Below are 18,614 nucleotides of genomic sequence, written 5' to 3'. Positions count from 1 at the left end.
GCTGCCTGGTGTGAAAGGTTGCTCTTTGAAAAACCACAAGCCACATGGTTACTTGGATTCCATCCATATGTATATCTATCTATAAAGATGCTTGTGCATCACACACTCACTAAAGGAGGTGTCAGAATTGTTGCAGTACTTCCAAAATAGCCAGAAAATTGAACATTTGTACACATTTCATTCACCACACTCCAACTGCAATTAAAAGTCTGAAAACAGGACATGCTTATCTTTTCCCTTTGATGTATACCCCATAGCAGTGACTAACACTCCAGCACAGAACACGCCAAAACACAGAGCAGACAAGTTCTGGAATTAATCCTTCACACATATCAAATAGTCTCAAAGTGATGGAGGTGGTCAGGAATATAACCCCAACTGGTGAGTTGCCACAGGTGAGTAACACTTCTTTAATTATATACTTTAATAATCCTTAGATTAGGAGAGTACACAAGTTCTGGGGAACATGGGCAGGAGGGTGCTGTTGCACTCGTGTCCTGCTTGTGAGTTCCTGGTCAACAGTTGGTTGGCCACTGTGTGAACAGAATGCTGGACTAGATGGACCCTTGGTCTGATCCAGCACAGCTGCTATTATGTTTTTATAAGTGGACTTCTAGTGTCAGCTAGGAACATACGTATTTATACTTGTGCAAAGCAAGCTGTATTTAGTAGTATATACTTTAAAATGCTTACCAACTGAAAAATTATTCTGTGACAAAGATGTACAAAAAACACCATTTACAAAAGATGTTTTAATGCTGGGATTACACAATCAATATTGCAGAAACCAATATTGCAGAAACCAATATAATATTCATTATGTTGCAATCAGAATATTAGGTTTGGATTGAAATATCTTGTGCTGCTCTTCCTTCAGCTATCACCCTATGAACAGATACAAAAGCATCATAAGCGGACAAAATCATGAATCGCAAGTATGTAGCTTGGATCTCAGGAAACTGCCAAAGAGAAAATAATAATAATATTAACACCAATAGTTATATGACAATGAGCAAAATTTAGCCAGGGTAAACATTTAAAGCCCCCATTAATTTCAATTGAAGTTTACAAATGTTCTTAATTTTTGCACTGAAATCAATGGGACTGAAAACTGCTTAGTTTTGGTTGAAATATTTCCCCTTTGTGCTTAATACTCCCCATGGGAAACAGTTAACTGAAAAATAAAACTCTATATGAAATTCAGAGCCCAGTTCTACATTTTTCTGTGCACCCATACAAATGCTAAGGGTGGAGTAAAAAAGTTCAACTTTTTGAAAGTCTAAGATGTTGAAAGATAATGTTACACTCAAGTAACAGCCATACTCTGATGGCAGTTACAGTCAAGAACAAGCTGTCAAATATGTTTCAGATTGATCTAAAAACTTCTGGTCTGAATCAGAGTTCCCCTGTATCACACTGAGTTCAATGGGACTTATTCTCAGTAAACATGCTTAGGATTGCACTGCACATGTCCAAAAATACATAAATAACCAGTTAATGTGAGCCATCCCTGACATTCACTAGCATTAGCTCCATGATTTCAAAGATATGGGACTGTCAGATTTTCACTGCAATATATGGGCTTATCTCAAAGTATGGACCTGAAAATACCTTCATTTTTTTCTTATTTTTTTCTGTGGATTGCAATTCTTTCAAAACTCTATTAATAAAACAATAACAGGGCTAACTCAATATGTGGGTCATTCCCGGCCACCAACCCACCCCTGGCATAAACTCTTTAACTGACTTTTGTATATATTGTATTAATGCTAGATGACATATACTCACAGAAAATTCTTCTGTTTGAAGCTCCCCTTCTTTATATTGCAGCTCTGAACATAAAATAGCACAAGTTAATATGAAACATGCTGTTTGGATTCCAGTTCTGAGAATTCATAGGAGTGTAAAAAGCCATAATTCTAGTGAAGAATTAAATCCTAACTTCAATGAAATGTACAAAAGTTTTAGCGCAAGCTTCATTGGAGCCAATACTTAATCCAGATAGAGAGTTAAAATTTATCGGATTCTCAGAATGAACCCAGAATTTAAAATATTTATCAAGGCCCTTCTCTGGGTGTCTCTTTCTAGTGAAATCAGATGAGTGGAAAATAGGGGCATGGTCTTTTCACTAGTGGCACCCCATTTGTTGATTGTCATTCTTCAATAAGTAAAGGGGGCACCAACGTTTTTTACCTTTGAGGAGAGAAGTTAAAAGTTATTTGTTTGCTAAGACTTTATGGTTCATACTCACTGAACTCTAGAAATTATCAGCTGGAATTCAAATAATAATTGGCACATATACAGCACTTTATTTATTTCATTTCTTTCCCTAAGTGCTCAACACACTTCAAATACATGAGATCAATTATCCTTACAATAACCCTGTAAAACAGAGTAGCACAAAGAGCATCTAATTGTTAAGTGCATAGGATAATGAACAAATAACAAAGAGCTGATTGCGTTACCAGGCAGGCAACTGCTACAAGTCAGAACGTTAAAGAAGTTGTGAATCAACCCTTGGTACATTAGACTTCAAATGAATGAAGTCTACAATCTGAGTTTACAATCCAATCCCATGTGTGCACACTTACTCGGGCTGAGTCTGAGTTTCAATAACTGGACTGCCTTTCAATAACTAAAGAGGACTTCAGTCTAAATTGATTTGTAGACCAAAGTATGATCATCCATCTAATCGCAGCTAGTCATGTTAAATATAATTACCTTTTTCAATGCACTGTTCAAAGTCGACTGGATCTCTAGACACACTTTTTTCAATCCGTAATGTCTGCACTAAAGAAAGACATATATATTTTTTAGAATCCTATGTCAGTTGCATCTTGAAGTTGCTTGGTTCCACAAAGATCTTTAAAAATCTGTAACAAATTAGTACTTCACTTTTACGCAATAATATTAACATTATTTTAACTTTACGAGTGATTGAACATTACTCACTCATAAGGTAAAATCACTTACGGTTAAATGAATTCTCACAATCCACAAAAGGAAACTATCAGAGAAGGATCTATATAATCCATATGTGGATAATCTATTTGCTGTACTATATCCACCTTATTTTCATACACACAATCTGGCATCCACACACACAGCAAAATCCAATGAAATAGATCCATTAATACTTCTGTCAGTGGAACTGTGAAGGTGATAATTTCCCCCTTCCCCTCCTGCAGCCTTCTGTGCACCTTCAAAATCTGCTCTGGGCCCTCTGAAGCAGATTTTCTGGAGGCACAGGAAGCTGCTTCAGGGAAAAGGCAAAGAGAATGTAGTGTGAGTGGACATCTACCCATAGTCTCCTATTTCCCACACATGTGGCTTGATTTATAGAACCATAAACCTCCATATTCCTCACTAATCAGTGTTCCTTTCTATGCACTGTTTTGTGTTAGCAACTCTGAAAAAAGAATTCATCTGCTGGATGGGAAGTACTTGGCATGTATCCTTTGCCAGATCAATACTGTATGCAAAATGCCAGGTGCTGGATACAGGGCACTGCCTCTTCATCGTCCCCAAGAATACTTCAGTTTGCAGAGCACATGATGTATGCTCAGAAGCAGGTTCTATGCAAGCACCAATAGGCTTGATTGACAAGTTCCTATCCGCCAAAGCCTAGGGAGCCATTTTGGCTCTGTGCTCCCTTAGATACGATGGGTTCAAAACAACTCTGAAGAGTTTGAAGGTATTTGAATCAAGCTATCCAAAAATATGGATGAGTATAAAAGAGTTCCTAGCATCTACCTCCAAGTTCACAATTCCATTTTTAGCTAGAGATTGGTTTCTTTACACTTAAGGAAATTTGCCACAAGGTGTGAGGAGGCGGGGCAGAATCATTCCATGAAATTAAAAACAAAAATGGAACCCATAAACAATTACAAAATAAAGAAAAGCACTCTGATAAAATATGAGTTGTGAAAGCAATTGTTAATAACAACAACATTGCTTACTCTCTCCCTAGACAGCCACTGACTAAAGTCTTGGACTGGCTCAGGAGATCTGGATTCTAGTCCCTGCTTAGGGTGAAGCTTACAGGGTGATTGATTGTGGGCCAGTCACTGACTCTCAGCCTAACCAAACTCACAGGGTTGTTGTCAGGATAAAATGGAATGGAGGAGAACCATGTAAGCTACCTTAACTTACCTAAATAACACTGGATTGTGAGTTTGCTGATGGTTACTCGTTTATGAAAACAAATAATAAATTCCTGTGGAAACATCCCAGTCGTTGTCCAAAAGGTTTCGGATCGTCTATTAAGGAAGAGTAAAATACCTATATGAATGCATAATATTAGAAACATAATGCAGATATATCTGCAACAGACAAATTCCATTCCATTTACAAAGACAAAGACATCCAGCATTCCAATAATAATGTTACATTTAACATTAATGTTAATTTTAATATTAACCACTCTACTGCTTTCATCACATTTGTGAAGTCTTCCATAGTGTGTGGGATACCCTGCTTTGGCAATATCCCATTAGCTCTTTTTGTTCTAAAGTTGACAGTTCACAAGTTAATGAAAGAAGGTGATATTATTAGAATATTTTATTGCTTATATAACACCACCACTGTACGTACCACATATAAGGAAAAAACACAGGCCCCTGTCCAAAGGAGACTGCAATCAAAATGTTGACTGTGACACAGGCAACAAATGAAGAAAAAAATGAACACTAACAGGGTAAAGGAGCAACTAGATACATCAGACTCTCACATGGTTTTAGAAATAAATAAATAAGTGGCAGCTAGGAGGGAGAAAACAATCATATTGGGACTGGCGGAGGGACATTTAACCAGATCTCCCTGCATTTTTTTCTCTGATTAAAGATGGCTCTTCCCCTCCCAGAAGCTGCTACTTGCCTTGTGGGGAAAACATACGATATACCAATGGTTGAGGGACCCTTTTAGCTCCAGGGCTGAATTCAATTTCATGTACAAGTTACTCCTGGCATAGCTAACAGCCCGATCTTACGCATGTCTACTCAGAAGTAAGTCTCACTGTATGCCGAAGTCCACAATCCTGGTATCAGTGAGACTACTTCTAAGTAAACATGGATAGTGTACTGTAAAAAGTCTGAAATGGAAAATCTCTAGTTCAAATCTCTCCACAGAAAAAGGAGCAGGTCCCTAGACAGTTATATCAAGGATGTTAAGGATAATGAAAATAAATTAAAATATTAACACTTATCACATTATACCATACATCTTATCAGAATATGATTACAGATACAATGTACATGTCATGCCAAACTAAATACAGCATCCATGGTAATTTAAAATGTATACTTGTGAAGTTAAAATTTTAACCTCAGAGGTAAAAATTCATTAAATTTACCTGTTAATAAATTTGTAAAGAATCCTGTAACCCCGAGAAAGGATTGACATGTTCCTTCGAGCTACAAATCCACTCGGGGGCTTTTCATTACACAAATCAAGCTACTATTCTTTCAGCAAAACCCTCTCGGAAATATGAATATAAAAATACCAGCCTATTGTCAGCATAAGTCAGCAATGAATCTGGTAGTCTTTGAGCATTTGAAATGCTAAGTGTTAATAACATCCGTCAGTGAGTGATTTCTAAAATATTGACACCATTCCTGAAGTTCAGAATTTTAAAACATTTTTTTAAAAAGTAAAAAAAAAAAAAGTTGACGGGCTTACTTCCAATGGAATGAAAATGTATGCAAAATTGAAATTAGAAAGCGTGCTAGAGAAAACCTAGCGATGACATCAGTGAAAAACCTTATAGTGATAGCAAAGCCTCCAGGTACCCAAAACGACTCAGGATCAAGACTTACCCATCTATGATGTTTTCTGGAGGGTATTTTTCATCACTTGACGTTGCTAGAATCACATCGGCCCCTTCAGAGTTGAGGCAGTGGTCTGTAACTTTCATTTTCCTCCTCCCCGTCCTAAATCTTCATGAAGATTTGCCTGCCAAGGCCCTCTTATTAAACCATCCGCTGAGAACGTCGCCTTGTTGCTTAGCAGCCCATTTCGACTCTTTAAGGAAAGCCAGGAAGAGGCGTGACGATCAGTTCAGACATTCCCCTTGTCTGGATCAGGACTTCCTGGTTACTTTTGACGCCATTTTTTCCTCCCTCCTCTCCAGATTGCTCATAGGAAATAATAGAGAAATCCATCACTTCATCAGAGCTGCGATTGGGTTGGCAGCAGCGTGCTCTCCCTCCCGCACCGCAGGAAAAGAAGCAGCAGCGGCAGCAAATAGAAGTGAATATTGGAGTTTATCATGCTCTGTCGTGTGGCAACTATGACGTGCGACTATCTAAATGTTGTACTGTAAATTCAAATACTATTCCTAGTGATTGGGTTGAATCCACACTAACAGCGCAACATGTCTACTTAGAAGTAAGTCCCATCCAATTCAATGGAACTTACTGCTGGGTAAGGATGTATAGGATTGCAAACCTAAACGAATTATACCTTACATCCTATTGAAATCACACATGTGAAAAGTGAAGTCACATGTAACTTTAGTCCCCATTGATTTCAGTCGTGATTAGTTTAAAGCTGGATCTGTGGAGGCTGATGGCTTAGATTGCGGTGGGCCGGTGAACCCATTCCAGAACCTTAAAGGAGCTATCCAAAGTGCTGAGCCTATTTTGGGGACAGGGTTTAGCACCTTGGATAGCTCCTTCAAGGTTCTGGGCTGGTTCTGACATCGCAATCCTAGACAGGTGTACACAGAAGTAAGGCCCATTGAGCTCAATGAGGCATACGCCTAGATAAGCGGCTCTATAAGATAGCGGACTCAGAGTATATATATAAAAAATCAGAGGCGAGATGGTCCTAAATTGTGCAAAAAAGTAGAAGACGTGCGTGACTCTACCCTTTCTATGTTTATGGTGTGCCTCCAGGCGCATGCGCACTGTGTCTGAGATGCCCCCAGCTCCGCACCGAGTTACCCGTGAGGACCGCGAAGTTAGCTGAGAGCGCTGGAGGCGGAGAAGGCGCCCAAGGTGTATTTTCCCCGCTAGCCTCGAGGGCTGAACGGCTGGTGGTGGTGGTGGCGGCGGCGGCGGCGGCGGCGGCAGGGGAACTCTTGCTGTACTTTGTCTTGTGCGTCTATGTTTGGTTACTTTCCTCTTTTACGGTCGGGAGACGAAAGGTTTGCTGGCCCTGAACCGTTTTATGCATTATGTGGCAGGAGGCAGCAGCCGGGAGTTGACGAATTCTGGATTGTACACTTCAAACAGTGGGTGGGTGAGTGGGTGGGTGAGAATGGGGGGGAGAGAGATTTCTTATCCCCCACCCCACCCCGTGAAACAAAAGCTCCCTTTACGTAGGTTAGTTGGGAGAACGGTTTAGTGCCGTCTCCCTATTGTGCTAGTTAACAAAGGGCGCAATAACAACTCCCAACATTCCTCAGCCGGGAACTCTGGGAGTTGTAGGACGTTTTCCTGTCTAAACATGCATAGATTGCGCCCTAAAGTACGAGCTCCCTACCACCACCACCCAGACGTTCATACATACACACACTCATATACTCCCTCCTCTCTCACACACAGATACACTCACACTCTCTTCCTCTCTCTCACACGCACACTTTCTCTTTCACACACACATACATACATACACACACACACCAGTCTATGAGTTGGATCCACATTTATACATATCAATACTTATTCTATAACCCTCCCTGTTCCCTCCCTACACTTGGTCAATTACGTCAAAACACAGACAGTGTGTGTGTGTGTGTTTTGATTATCTGGTTTTTTTATGAGTCCCACAGATTTCTATAGGCTTCTGCCAAAGTTGTTCTGTTTGATTCCTTTTTCATGCAGTCTATATAGTTTTGCCAGTCTGTCCTGAAACTATCTCTTTATCCCTCTATGTGTTCTTAACTTCGGTGTCAACTTTTCGTTTATTGCTATGTCCCAGATTTTCTTTCTCCACAGTGATAGTCAGCATCCGAGCTGTCTTCCAATTGCCTGCTATTAATTGCCTTGCACCCCTCCCAGACATTCATACATACACACACTCATATACTCCCTCCCCTCTCTCACAGATATACTCGCACTCTCTTCCTCTCTCTTGCAGTTACATTCTCTCATAGACACACACTCACACTCTTTCTCTCTCTCACACACAAAACAATCTATCAGTTGGATCCACATTTAGTTATAATTGAAGTAGACACATTGAAATCCGTTGGACTTAAGCTTGCTTGTCATGACTGAGCGGGACTTAAGACCTGTTGATTTCAATGTGTCTGTTCTAGGTATGAAATTCTAGGTGCAGAATTTTGGAAGGGCTCTCTCTGCACATATGTGGGAAGTAGAGATCCAGTTAGAAATCATGGCTCCCTCAGGCTCATGTTCTGGATTTATTCTGTTCATTGGATTGAAGATTTCAGAGTCTGAAGAGAATTGTCTTGACTCTTTCTTCCCAGTCTGTGGATGCTTCCAGACAGAGGGGTCCTAGTGCTAACAATCAGAATTCTTTCTTTCCTTAAAGATTTTTTTGCAGTAAGGGAAAAGGTGGAAAAGTGGAGGGGAAACACAGGAGGGCTACAAGCAGAAGATTATGTTGACTGGACGACCTCCCCCACCCATCTGCCCATAAAGTTCAGTGAATGAGGCAGAATAAAAGCCTTGTTTGGAAGCATCTAGGGCATAAGGGCCTCTCTCTCCGTTTTTGGAAGTGCAAAAATCTGATTTTTTAAAAGGTATTTTAACTTTAAAAACAGCAATCTGTACAAGGAAAGGAAATGTGTTTCAAACATCCAATTTTTGTCTTCTTCGGCCATTGAGAGCTTGTGGTTTGTTTAAATAGGAAGTGTAAACTCCATCACACCTCTGACTCTAGAAGTCACAAACAGATGCTTTCTCAAATTAAATCCCCATTTTCTTTGTCTTATGTTTTACCTTGTTCATTTATCCCCCAGAGACTTTAAAGAGGAATGTCATGCTATCTCCATGCAGAAGACATTCCAGTTAGAGGGTCTGTATATGTTCGGGAACATGGTCAGCTATATAAGGTAAATCAAGCTTCAGGAGGAGTAAACCACAGTGCTTCAAATCCAAGGCCTTCAAGACTCTTCTCCAAAGGATTCTCTGTTGAGCTCTGTGTGAACAGGGAAAATGACAATGGAAGGACAGAGCACTTCATTTTCACTTACACGAAGGAGGGGAATCTCCGTTATTCTGCTAAAACTCTCTTCAGCCTTGCCCTGAGTTACATTGCTGACAACATTAACCATGTTGATTCAATGATTGGCTTTCCAGAGCAGATAGCAGAAAAGCTTTTCTATGCGGCAGATGCTAGGCAGAAATTTACAGAACCAAGAACAGGACTCTGCGCATTGCAAAAGTTTACCAATGTTTATGGAAGTTTAGTGCTTCAGACGCTATGCTTGAAAAACAGGTAAGCATGCATAACTTGTTTATAGCAGCATTTTGCACCCCAATTAAGGGGGAAATATATTCACTGGTAATAAAGGAAGCAAGGAAACCTTGCCTGGAGCTAAACTAAAACAAGATGAGACCAATAGGATATGTTGACTGGCTTAATTAGCTCTTTGTGGTGCTTTCTATCTTGGTCCATCTTCCTCTTCATGCTGTCTCTTCCTCATCCTACTAGGATAGTTATTGTTTCCCATTCATGGCTTTTTTCGTTACTGATTGAGAAGGGAAATAGAGAAATATCTCTTGAGCATCTGTGTGATGTGGGTTAGTTCTGAGTGATGGGCAGGAGCACTGCCTGCACAACTTGGGTCCTGTCTCCCGTGTAGAGGCTTCAGGCTCTGAAACATCCCAACACAGAAGAGTGGGAAACAAAATACTGGGATGAATATACTATTGCCCCGCTCGTGCTCTCCGCTCCTCTGACGCCATGCTTCTCGCCTGCCCAAGGGCCTCTACTTCCCTTACTCGGCTTCGTCCTTTTTCTTCTGCTGCCCCTTACGCCTGGAACGCTCTTCCAGAACACTTGAGAACTACAAACTCAATCGCAGCTTTTAAAGCTCAGCTAAAAACTTTTCTTTTCCCTACAGCTTTTAAATATTGAGTTTGTTCTGACCCAATACTGTCAGCTTCACCCTACCCGGTGCCTGTTTACACTTCCCTGTGCCTGTTTGCATTCTCTTTCCCTCCTTATTGTTTACTACAACTTTATTAGATTGTAAGCCTATGCGGCAGGGTCTTGCTATTTACTGTGTAATCTGTACAGCACCATGTACATTGATGGTGCTATATAAATAATAATAATAATAATAATAATAATAATAATAATAATAATAAATGGAATATTGGGTTAGAGCATTGAAAAGAATCTTGATTGCTTTCTTTCAGATTATATCACAACTGGACTAGCTACCAAGACAAATGATTCTCCTTAGCTTTCTATAAAGTCTTGCATTTGTTTTTACTCTTTACAGTTATCTGGTTGTTTCTGAAAAACTTGAAGAAATTAAATCCTTCCGGGATCTAATATGCTTGGATTTGTCCTGTTGTAAACTTGGAGATGAGCATGAACTGCTAGAACATGTCACCAATGAAACACTATCTAGGTACTGGTTTAGTGTGGGGGAATCGACATTCTACTTGCTTGCTTTATTCCTCAAAGACTTGGCACAACTTAAATCAATCTCATTTTCAAATAAAGTTTCAAGTCTGAAATGCTGCAAATTTACTGGGTGGTATCCCATACTGTTGCTGCGCTCCCACGGGTGTTATTGTGCTAAGCAGGAGCAACCACTTGTGCAATGTGGATCTTGCGGCTCTAAAAGTAACCCTGGAAATGAGCGATAATGGGGTTTTTTTTGGATTGGGACAGGTCAGCGGAGCTCCCTTCTGTGAGCTCCATTGACCTGCCCCATTCCAGAAAAGAGGATTTCTGCTCGTTTCTTTTTGCTTGTAGAATCACAAAATCTCCGTTGAGTCATGCCCACTGGCACATGGGGACAGTAAGATACTGCCAATCATTGTATATCTTATAGCTATCTTAATTCTTTTTACAGCTGCTCTTTTGGCTTTACAAAATACCCACAGCTTACCCCATGCTCCTGAGTTTTGGATTAACCCTAGTTCTAAGGGTTAATTTTGCAAACTCTGGACAAACTACACGTCGCATGTCATTATGGGTAACTGTAGTCCACTGACTCTCTTGTTTTGCTTTAAGACTTCAGGAGGGTGTGCTTGTTGGCAGAGAAGTGATGGAAAGAAGCACTTAATATTTTTCTACCCATCGTTTCCCATCTTCACCCATATATAGCAGGCCAGACATCATGCTTAGTCGATCTCAAATTGCAACAGGATAGGAGGGTTTTATGGGTTTCATTGCTATCAGAGCTATTACAAGGTAGTAAATATCTGTGAACTCTTGCTTAGTACTTGAAGCCGAAACATCCAAGTTGACTATGAGGGATTTTAATTGATAAGTAGTTGCTGTATGTCAGGTAGAGGAGGACCTTCACCTGTTCTTTACAATTTAATTTGTGTATATTAGTATTGATTGGTTGATTTGATTTGTAGCCCACTTTCTACATATAAAATGGCACTCAAGGTGTCTTAAGTTTATAACTCATAATATGATTAATGATATTGACATAAGAAGTGTAGCATAACTAATTGGAAAGTGTCTTACTTTTAATCAGTCTTTAGGATCAGGTTTCCATAAATATATTTGGCAGGTGGCCACTGGTGACTAAGAGAGTAATCCTGTGTCCCCTAGACAGTGTCCAGGGGACATTGGTTATTTCGGTTTCCTGGCTCCGAACCACGCTTCCCATTCTCTTGCAGCCAGTGCGGGAAGAACTGTACTGGCTGCTGCTATGAGCTTGCAAATGCAAGCACATAGGGGGTTAAGGGGGGCATTCCAAGGGGAAGAGAGGGGACAGGGGATGTGGGGCTATGGGGTATCCCCAGCAGTCCCCAGTTTCTGCTAGATGGGCAAAATCGCCAGTCTAGCTAAAATGCAAAGTGGAACACACGAGGCACCTCCTGCTCTACATTGGATACTCGTAAGCAGTCGAGTTCGGATTACCCCCTAAGTGCCTTTTTTTGGCAACTGTCTGCCCCTCAGTAACCAGCACAAAATGAGAGAACCTTCTCCTCCTCAAGTTCTCGGAGTATTGCAGAAAACTGGGAGGGTGGGATTCTCTCACTTCATGCCTGTTGGCAGAAACATAGGACCTCTTCTCTCAGTTTTCTAGCATGTACAGACAACATATAAGAGTGTAAAGTCTTCCACTTTGCACTGGGTGTTGGAAACACTCAGAAGCATTCTCTTGCTTTTTCTAAGTGTCCTCAAAGTCTGGCACAAAGTAAAAGACCTTCCTAGCCCCTCTCCCAAATTCTCTGTGCGTGCCAGAGATTTGGTGAATGGGTGGGGTCAGTGGAGACCCAGATGGGCCAAAATGTGTAGACCCCTGCTTAGGATAAATGTAACCAGGCAAGTGCAAATATAATTCAACATATAAAATAACTTGCCTTATTTACTTTGTGCACAGCAAATAATTTCCAAATGCCAAAACATTTATTATGACTTTCATAATTCTGATGAGCTTATTAAATAATAATTGAATCATAAATCCATATTGATAGTTTCTTAACTATTTATTTCATCTGGTATTCTGATTCTTTAATGTTTGCATATCAATCTTAAAATGTTGATATAAAACTGAGTTGCTTTACAATATTTAATCATTTTATTATATACAGCTTTCATGCAGTTGAATTTTTACAGACTATGTTATTGATGTTAGTTTCCCCCTTTATTCCCATTTTAAGCCTTCTGTTTGGCTATACCTCTGTCTCTGCTTGCAGAAAAGGGGACCTGACATAGTTGGTAATTGATGCCTATTAGGAAGTGACGCTCCTAATAATTAAAAAAATGACCCCACGTCTTTATGTAAAAATTAACTTTTACGTTTACCTTAGTCTGACTCGGCTTCTCCTGAAAGATAACTGCTTATCGGATACTGGTGTTCGCAAAATGACAGCACCTGTTCGAGTTATGAAAAGGGGCCTTGAAAATCTCTCACTATTAGATTTGTCTTGTAAGTATGGCTTCAGGTTTAGAAACAATATATAATATATTTCCTAATCCAACATAAATCCTAGCCTATATCAAAAAATGCTAATAAATCAAAATTAGTCACTATTGTGTACTTGTTACTAGAGAGAAAAAGAAAGATGAATAGGCTGCCATTTGTTATAGTTGACTAAAATCACCTGTTGTCTGGCCACAGCAAACCTTGGGCTAACGTGCTCTTGCCCATTGCCCTTTATTCCTCTGGAACAACCAGGAGGAGTTTGGAAGCTTTTGCATCCAGTTTTGGTTAATTGCAGCTTGCGTTATTATCTGAACCTGACAAACTGCAGTTAATCTTAACTATGTTTGTTTCAAACAAGCCATGGTAACTTCAAGCAGCCTATTGGAATCCAGTCCTGGACTAGATATAGTATTTGACCACATATTTGGGTTAATGTAAACAGATTGAAACAAGGGTGTTGGCTACATGACAGATTCCAATATGTAAAGCTCAAAAAGGCTGAATTGCACATGGATATGGAAGGATGCACCCTTCCTGCCAAGAAGTAGGAAACAATAGATTTGTGGCTTAAGAGAAATTCAGCTGCAAGGTGCCTGTGGATGATCAGAATTTAGTTTTTATTCATGTATACATAATTCTGTTTCTACGAACTTGGTATCTTAAATTTAACATCAACTTTCCAAACTTAACCATTGGCAATTATTTTATATAGCCTGCATTTGTGTATTTTCTTACAGCTCCAAAGACTCTTAACAAAACCATATCCAGATATTAAGGTGTGGCCTTTTTAACTGGAAAAAATTAGAAGTTTTTCAACCCTATTCAAAATTTCTTTTGAATGATTAGTCAGCTTCTTTAATACTGATAGTTTTTTCTCTAGCATAATAGGACACTCTTCAGTCATTTGACTCTTATTTGCAGTTATCACCTTTATTCTATTTAACTTAATTTAATGCAATATTGTTTTTATATAGGTAATCCAGGAATCACCAATAGAGGACTTAAATACCTGAGTTCTTTCAAAAAGTTGAACTATTTGGATCTCTCTGGGACTGGCCTCAAGGTGAAAAGGAGTTTCTGCTCTGCTAAAAACTGAATAAATTATTTGGGGGCATCGAAATGAAAGGGAATTAATTTCTTATATATTGGAATATCAATATATAAAGAAAAATCAAGTTTGGTGTTCTATAATGTTAGACCTTGATTAGCAATGAGTCCTCATATAGAATCTGTTTTGGTTTCTCCTTTTCATTAGGACACGAAGGCAGCCATTTTTTGGATCCAGACACAAATTGGCCTAGTTTGTTCAGAGGTGCCATTGAAAGAATTTGATCACAACAGCTGTAAAACAGAGGGATGGGCAGAGCAGGTATGTCCTAATTACCCTGATCAGACCTTGTTTTCGTACAGCAACTTCCGATGTCCTAAGTGCTTGATTTTGAGGGAACTTCCTTAAACAGCTTAGAGGTTCAGGACCCAAATATCAGAGTCGTCATAGTCATCAGTCCAACCCATAGGGTGAGATATACCTTCAATTTGGTATTTGCCTTAGTAGTTTGGAGGAGTGGTTTGGTCAGAGGAGTTTTCTTGACTCCAGTACCATGATCTTGGTCAAGTTTGGTTTTGCAGTGTCTATTCCCCCTACAGAGGTGGGGAATACCTTAAGGTGGTCCACCCTCAGAGATGGATTCTTGAATGCTCTGGGGAATTTCCCAGTTGCTAAAGCCTAAGTCTCACTGTGGATGGCAAGATGTGATGGCTCATCACCTCGATGGTTCCTGAGTGTCGTCTGAGACAAGGTGGAGCTTGGGTTGCTCCTTGGTTCCCTGAAGAGCTCTGAGTGATGAAATAGTCTGGATGATGACTATAGAACCAGTAGCATAAGATTCAATGTGAAGCCAATAAAGCACATGTTAGAGCTTGATCTGAAGGGGTTTGACTGTGTGGGTCCAGGGAGTAGTGAATACATTGTATGAGAGGGTGGTTCCAGCTGTCCTTAAAGAGGCAATGGCATGATCACTTTTGGGGGGGAAAAAACCCTCCCTGGGTCTGGAAGTTTATTATAACTCCGATTCCATTGACAAATAACTCCTCTTTGGGCAAAATGCTCAAGAGGATGGTGGTGGTTCAGCTACATGGGGTTCATGCAGAATATTGCTTGTATAGACCCTTTCCATTCTGGGTTCTGACCTGGGACAGAGTCAACCTTGGTTGTTCTGATGGCTGTCCTTTATCAGGAGAAAGAGTGCAACTCTATTAATCTTATTCCATCTCTCTTGGTACTATTGAACATGCTATCCTTCTGGATCAACTCTATGAATTGGGGGAACTATTTTACAGTTGTTCCACTCCTACCTACAGGGCAGGTTCCAGAAAATTGTATTGGGGAGCTGTATGTTGGCCCCTGGTGGTCTTGCTGTTGGGGTGTCTAAAGGAACTGTCTTGTCTGCAGTGTATATGAACCTGCTGGGTGCAGTCATTACAGGCTTGGGGCAACCTGCTGATGAAATTGATGAAACCCAGCTCTATTTCTCAGTTACATCTGAATTGGGAGAGGCTATGCATGACCTAGATAGGCGCTTCAATGCAGTGCTGATCTGGATGAGTGCCAATAAGTTGAAAATGGATCCCAATAAAACATAGGCACTGTGGCTGAATGGTTCCCTGGTACAGGAACTACAAGTTCTAGATAGGGTTGCACTGCTCCTGGAATGTTTGTTTTAAGACTGCATAAAAGGACAGTAGCTGCTGTAGAGCTATTAGTTTCTTCTTAGTACCTTATTTAGCTGCATTAAGGGGAAGTCTGATGCATTAACATACAACCCTTTAAATTCTGTGTACAGAAATGATTTAGACTGGCGTTCATATTGAGTAATGCAGCTTTGGTGATTTTAGATAACCTCGGGCTAATTGCACGCTCCCATGGCAGTGACAACGCATTCAAATGTCTGCCCTATTAACTTTTGATGGTACTTTCTGTGAATATCATGACGACCTCTGAGTAACAAGCTAAAATGTTCTTAAAGTGCCTTTCCTATATGCTTCATGAATAGTCATAGTCAATTAATTTGTATGCCACATTTTCCAAAATACTTAAAGCAATTCACTGAATAGGTTTACTGACTATTGAAACTTTCAAACAACCCTTACTTTTCAGACCATCTTGCAGTGGGAGCACACAATCCTAGAAGCAATTAAGCCCAAAGAAAATTTGAAAACTAGAACAGCAGTTCAACGTTTCTGTAAGTAACTGAAAGAGAATGTTTAATGTCTAAGCCAAAACCCTCTTCAACAGCTTCTGGATTGCCGCTAGGGTATAGTTTTCCTCAGTAAAACTATGAGGCAAAGAGGCTATATAAGCACAGCTGGAAAGTGCAAGTGGAGCTTTCTTTAAAGTTTTATCCTCACAGCAGCCCCAAGAGCTGAAGAGGGTCATCAAGATTTATCATGTAATACTAGATGATTTAAGCACAAATGCCTTTGTTTTGTTAACACTGTTAACATTGCAAAAGAAGGTGCTAGTTTTGTAATACTGATAAGCATGCAGCTCTGTGAACAGAATGTTCCACGAAACGCGACTTCTGCACATCTGTTCCCCTCTGTAGAACTTACAAGGCTTTCTCCCTTTCAAGCTCCATTTAAAAGACTAAAAAGTCACAGCTGCCATTCTTTGAAGACTGTATCCTTAAAAGTTTTAACTACAGACATTGTCTCTCTGAATGTTTTGTTTTAATGATACTAGCCAAGATTTAATGCAGAATTAAGCTGTGTTAAAAATCATAACTGAAGCCACTTCATGAGATCTCTTTTGCAGATGGAAAAAGACCCAGGGCAGAAGAACCTCTTGAATCCTGCACAGGAGCAAAGGAAAGAAAGACTTCTGAGAACTTGCAGTTCTACAAAGGAAAAGTAGAAATGTCAACTTTTCCTTTACTAAAAGGGAAGACTGAGATGGGTGAAGAATTACAGAATGAAAGGAAGGATGCAGTTGAGCAGAAAGAACAGAGCTTTAAATCAAAGCATTTGAGTTTCTCAATGTCAGACTGGGACCTGCTAAATTCTTATTGAATCCAGATGGTAAAACTACTGTGAATTGATTTTTAAAAAAGTAACATGGCACTGTTTCTACCTCTGATGAAAAGGGGTAGTGGTCTCAAAAAAGCAATGACTCATTCCATTTCTGTATTTAACATAGCATTCTTTCTGTCAACAAATGATTACGTTTCAAGTAATGAATAATATGAGAAAGATAAATACCCTGTACGGTTTCATTTTCAAAGGGCTGATTCACACAACTGTACATTGTGTTAGGATTTACAGCTGACCCAGGAGAAGGGTTTCTGTTGAGAAACTATTCTTGAGGTGCTATTAGACCCTTTGTGGCGGTTGATTTCTGTTGGCTATTTTTACACATGCAAGTCATCATTGAGTGTTGTACTCATCTTATTCTCTATGCTGTAACTAAAGAAACAGGGTGAGATTTAACCATAAAGAATTGGATTTAGCAGAATCAACATAAGAATTGAGAAATCGGGTTTGTTAAACTTGATGCTGGAAATTATGCTTTTAAAACCTTCACAATATAGTTTAAGTATTTTTTTCCTTTTTGGAAGTAAAAAGTATAGAATTTACACTGTTTGAAAGTTTAGTGCTATTTTAATATACCTACCAACTTCATTTAAGTCTTGTAAGCAAAGCAACTGGAACTTTTGGCTTGTTTAAGCATGTAAATGCCTTAGGTACACAAAACTGTGCTTGTTACCCTACCTTGCAATACTTCGTGCAGGAAAACACCACATGATTTGATTAATCCTACTATTTAGATCATTAGTTATTGATCATATAGAACTTATTTACAAAGTAGTTGCATTAGGTAGATATAAAAATCTCAAAATCCCACTCACACAGACAAGCAAAAAATGGTCTACCTTAGATCCAAAGCATTATATTATGAATCCATTAAACATGGACCTATCCTTTTCTAATGTGACGCAAGGTCCCTTGGCCAGTTTTAGTATCTTTATCCCTTGCAGATAAAATAACCAACATAGAAAATTGTCCTTGCACCTCCTCTCCCAATGTCATTGATAAAAACAAAATCATATATCTAACTTAGAACCCAATTATCATAGTTGCATCCAGACTTTACTCTGTCAGTTCCAGCTGGCATATGTAGGAGTTCTCATTGTATCAACCCTGTGGAATAGTTTTATCAACCCTATTAAGTTATAGTGATTTTCAAAGAAAAAACTAATGAGCATGACTTCTAAATATCTGCCATTAGCGTAAGCGCTATCATTTGATCATGGGTTGTGAAGTGACCAATATTTACTTAGGCAACTAATAGCTTGTAAATGTTTGTTTATTGCACCATTTATATTGAATGGCCTTTTATTACAGGCAGAGGAAGCCATTCATCTTAGTTTAATACTATGTATTAGTAGAAAACTGGTTATCTGATAAAGTACCTGTTCCATTATATAAGAAAGTCACACAAACCTCTTCTTTGGATGACTCAGTTTGTGATTGTATCTTAGCTACAACTGGCAGCAAACAGTCTCAGTTTACAAGGTTCATG

The 18,614-nt window shown here is 39.5% G+C and overlaps 2 protein-coding genes across 5 annotated transcripts; one reads left to right on the top strand and one right to left on the bottom strand.

Annotated features, from left to right (window-relative positions):
* Positions 1 to 734: 734 nt before the first annotated feature.
* Positions 735 to 6,233, bottom strand: IFT25 (intraflagellar transport 25). The gene is made up of 5 exons (XM_063138761.1): positions 5,814 to 6,233; positions 4,153 to 4,259; positions 2,722 to 2,790; positions 1,789 to 1,832; positions 735 to 959 (listed from the first exon to the last, which is right to left on the bottom strand). Exons 1-5 carry the CDS (start codon positions 5,909 to 5,911, stop codon positions 837 to 839), a joined length of 441 nt encoding a protein of 146 aa, XP_062994831.1. The 5' UTR covers positions 5,912 to 6,233; the 3' UTR covers positions 735 to 836.
* A 57-nt stretch (positions 6,234 to 6,290) lies between these two features.
* LRRC42 (leucine rich repeat containing 42) lies at positions 6,291 to 17,637 on the top strand. 4 transcript variants are annotated; one of them, XM_063138718.1, is made up of 8 exons: positions 6,291 to 6,384; positions 8,927 to 9,405; positions 10,418 to 10,549; positions 12,921 to 13,039; positions 14,011 to 14,099; positions 14,292 to 14,405; positions 16,194 to 16,278; positions 16,851 to 17,637. In XM_063138718.1, exons 2-8 carry the CDS (start codon positions 8,942 to 8,944, stop codon positions 17,102 to 17,104), a joined length of 1,257 nt encoding a protein of 418 aa, XP_062994788.1. In that variant the 5' UTR covers positions 6,291 to 6,384; positions 8,927 to 8,941; the 3' UTR covers positions 17,105 to 17,637. The 4 variants fall into 4 exon arrangements, with proteins under 4 accessions (XP_062994788.1, XP_062994779.1, XP_062994804.1 ...); XM_063138709.1 differs by lacking the exon at positions 6,291 to 6,384 and adding an exon at positions 6,651 to 7,095; XM_063138734.1 differs by lacking the exon at positions 6,291 to 6,384 and adding an exon at positions 7,130 to 7,144.
* Positions 17,638 to 18,614: the final 977 nt, after the last annotated feature.

This window comes from Elgaria multicarinata, chromosome 1 (assembly GCF_023053635.1).
Source record: "Elgaria multicarinata webbii isolate HBS135686 ecotype San Diego chromosome 1, rElgMul1.1.pri, whole genome shotgun sequence".
Taxonomy (NCBI): domain Eukaryota; kingdom Metazoa; phylum Chordata; class Lepidosauria; order Squamata; family Anguidae; genus Elgaria; species Elgaria multicarinata.
The sequence above is the reverse complement of the archived record's forward strand: the minus strand, read 5'-3'. Positions and strand labels throughout refer to the sequence as shown.

Coding starts and splice junctions, on each gene's coding strand:
- IFT25 (XM_063138761.1), bottom strand. CDS start 5,911: ATGAAAGTTACAGACCACTGCCTCAACTCTGAAGGGGCCGATGTGATT. Junction 4,260..5,813: donor CCAGAAAACATCATAGATGG/GTAAGTCTTGAT, acceptor CTTCCTTAATAG/ACGATCCGAAACCTTTTGGA. Junction 2,791..4,152: donor CACAATCCAGTGTTATTTAG/GTAAGTTAAGGT, acceptor GTCTTTCTTTAG/TGCAGACATTACGGATTGAA.
- LRRC42 (XM_063138718.1), top strand. CDS start 8,942: ATGTCATGCTATCTCCATGCAGAAGACATTCCAGTTAGAGGGTCTGTA. Junction 14,406..16,193: donor CAGAGGGATGGGCAGAGCAG/GTATGTCCTAAT, acceptor CTTACTTTTCAG/ACCATCTTGCAGTGGGAGCA. Junction 16,279..16,850: donor AACAGCAGTTCAACGTTTCT/GTAAGTAACTGA, acceptor TCTCTTTTGCAG/ATGGAAAAAGACCCAGGGCA.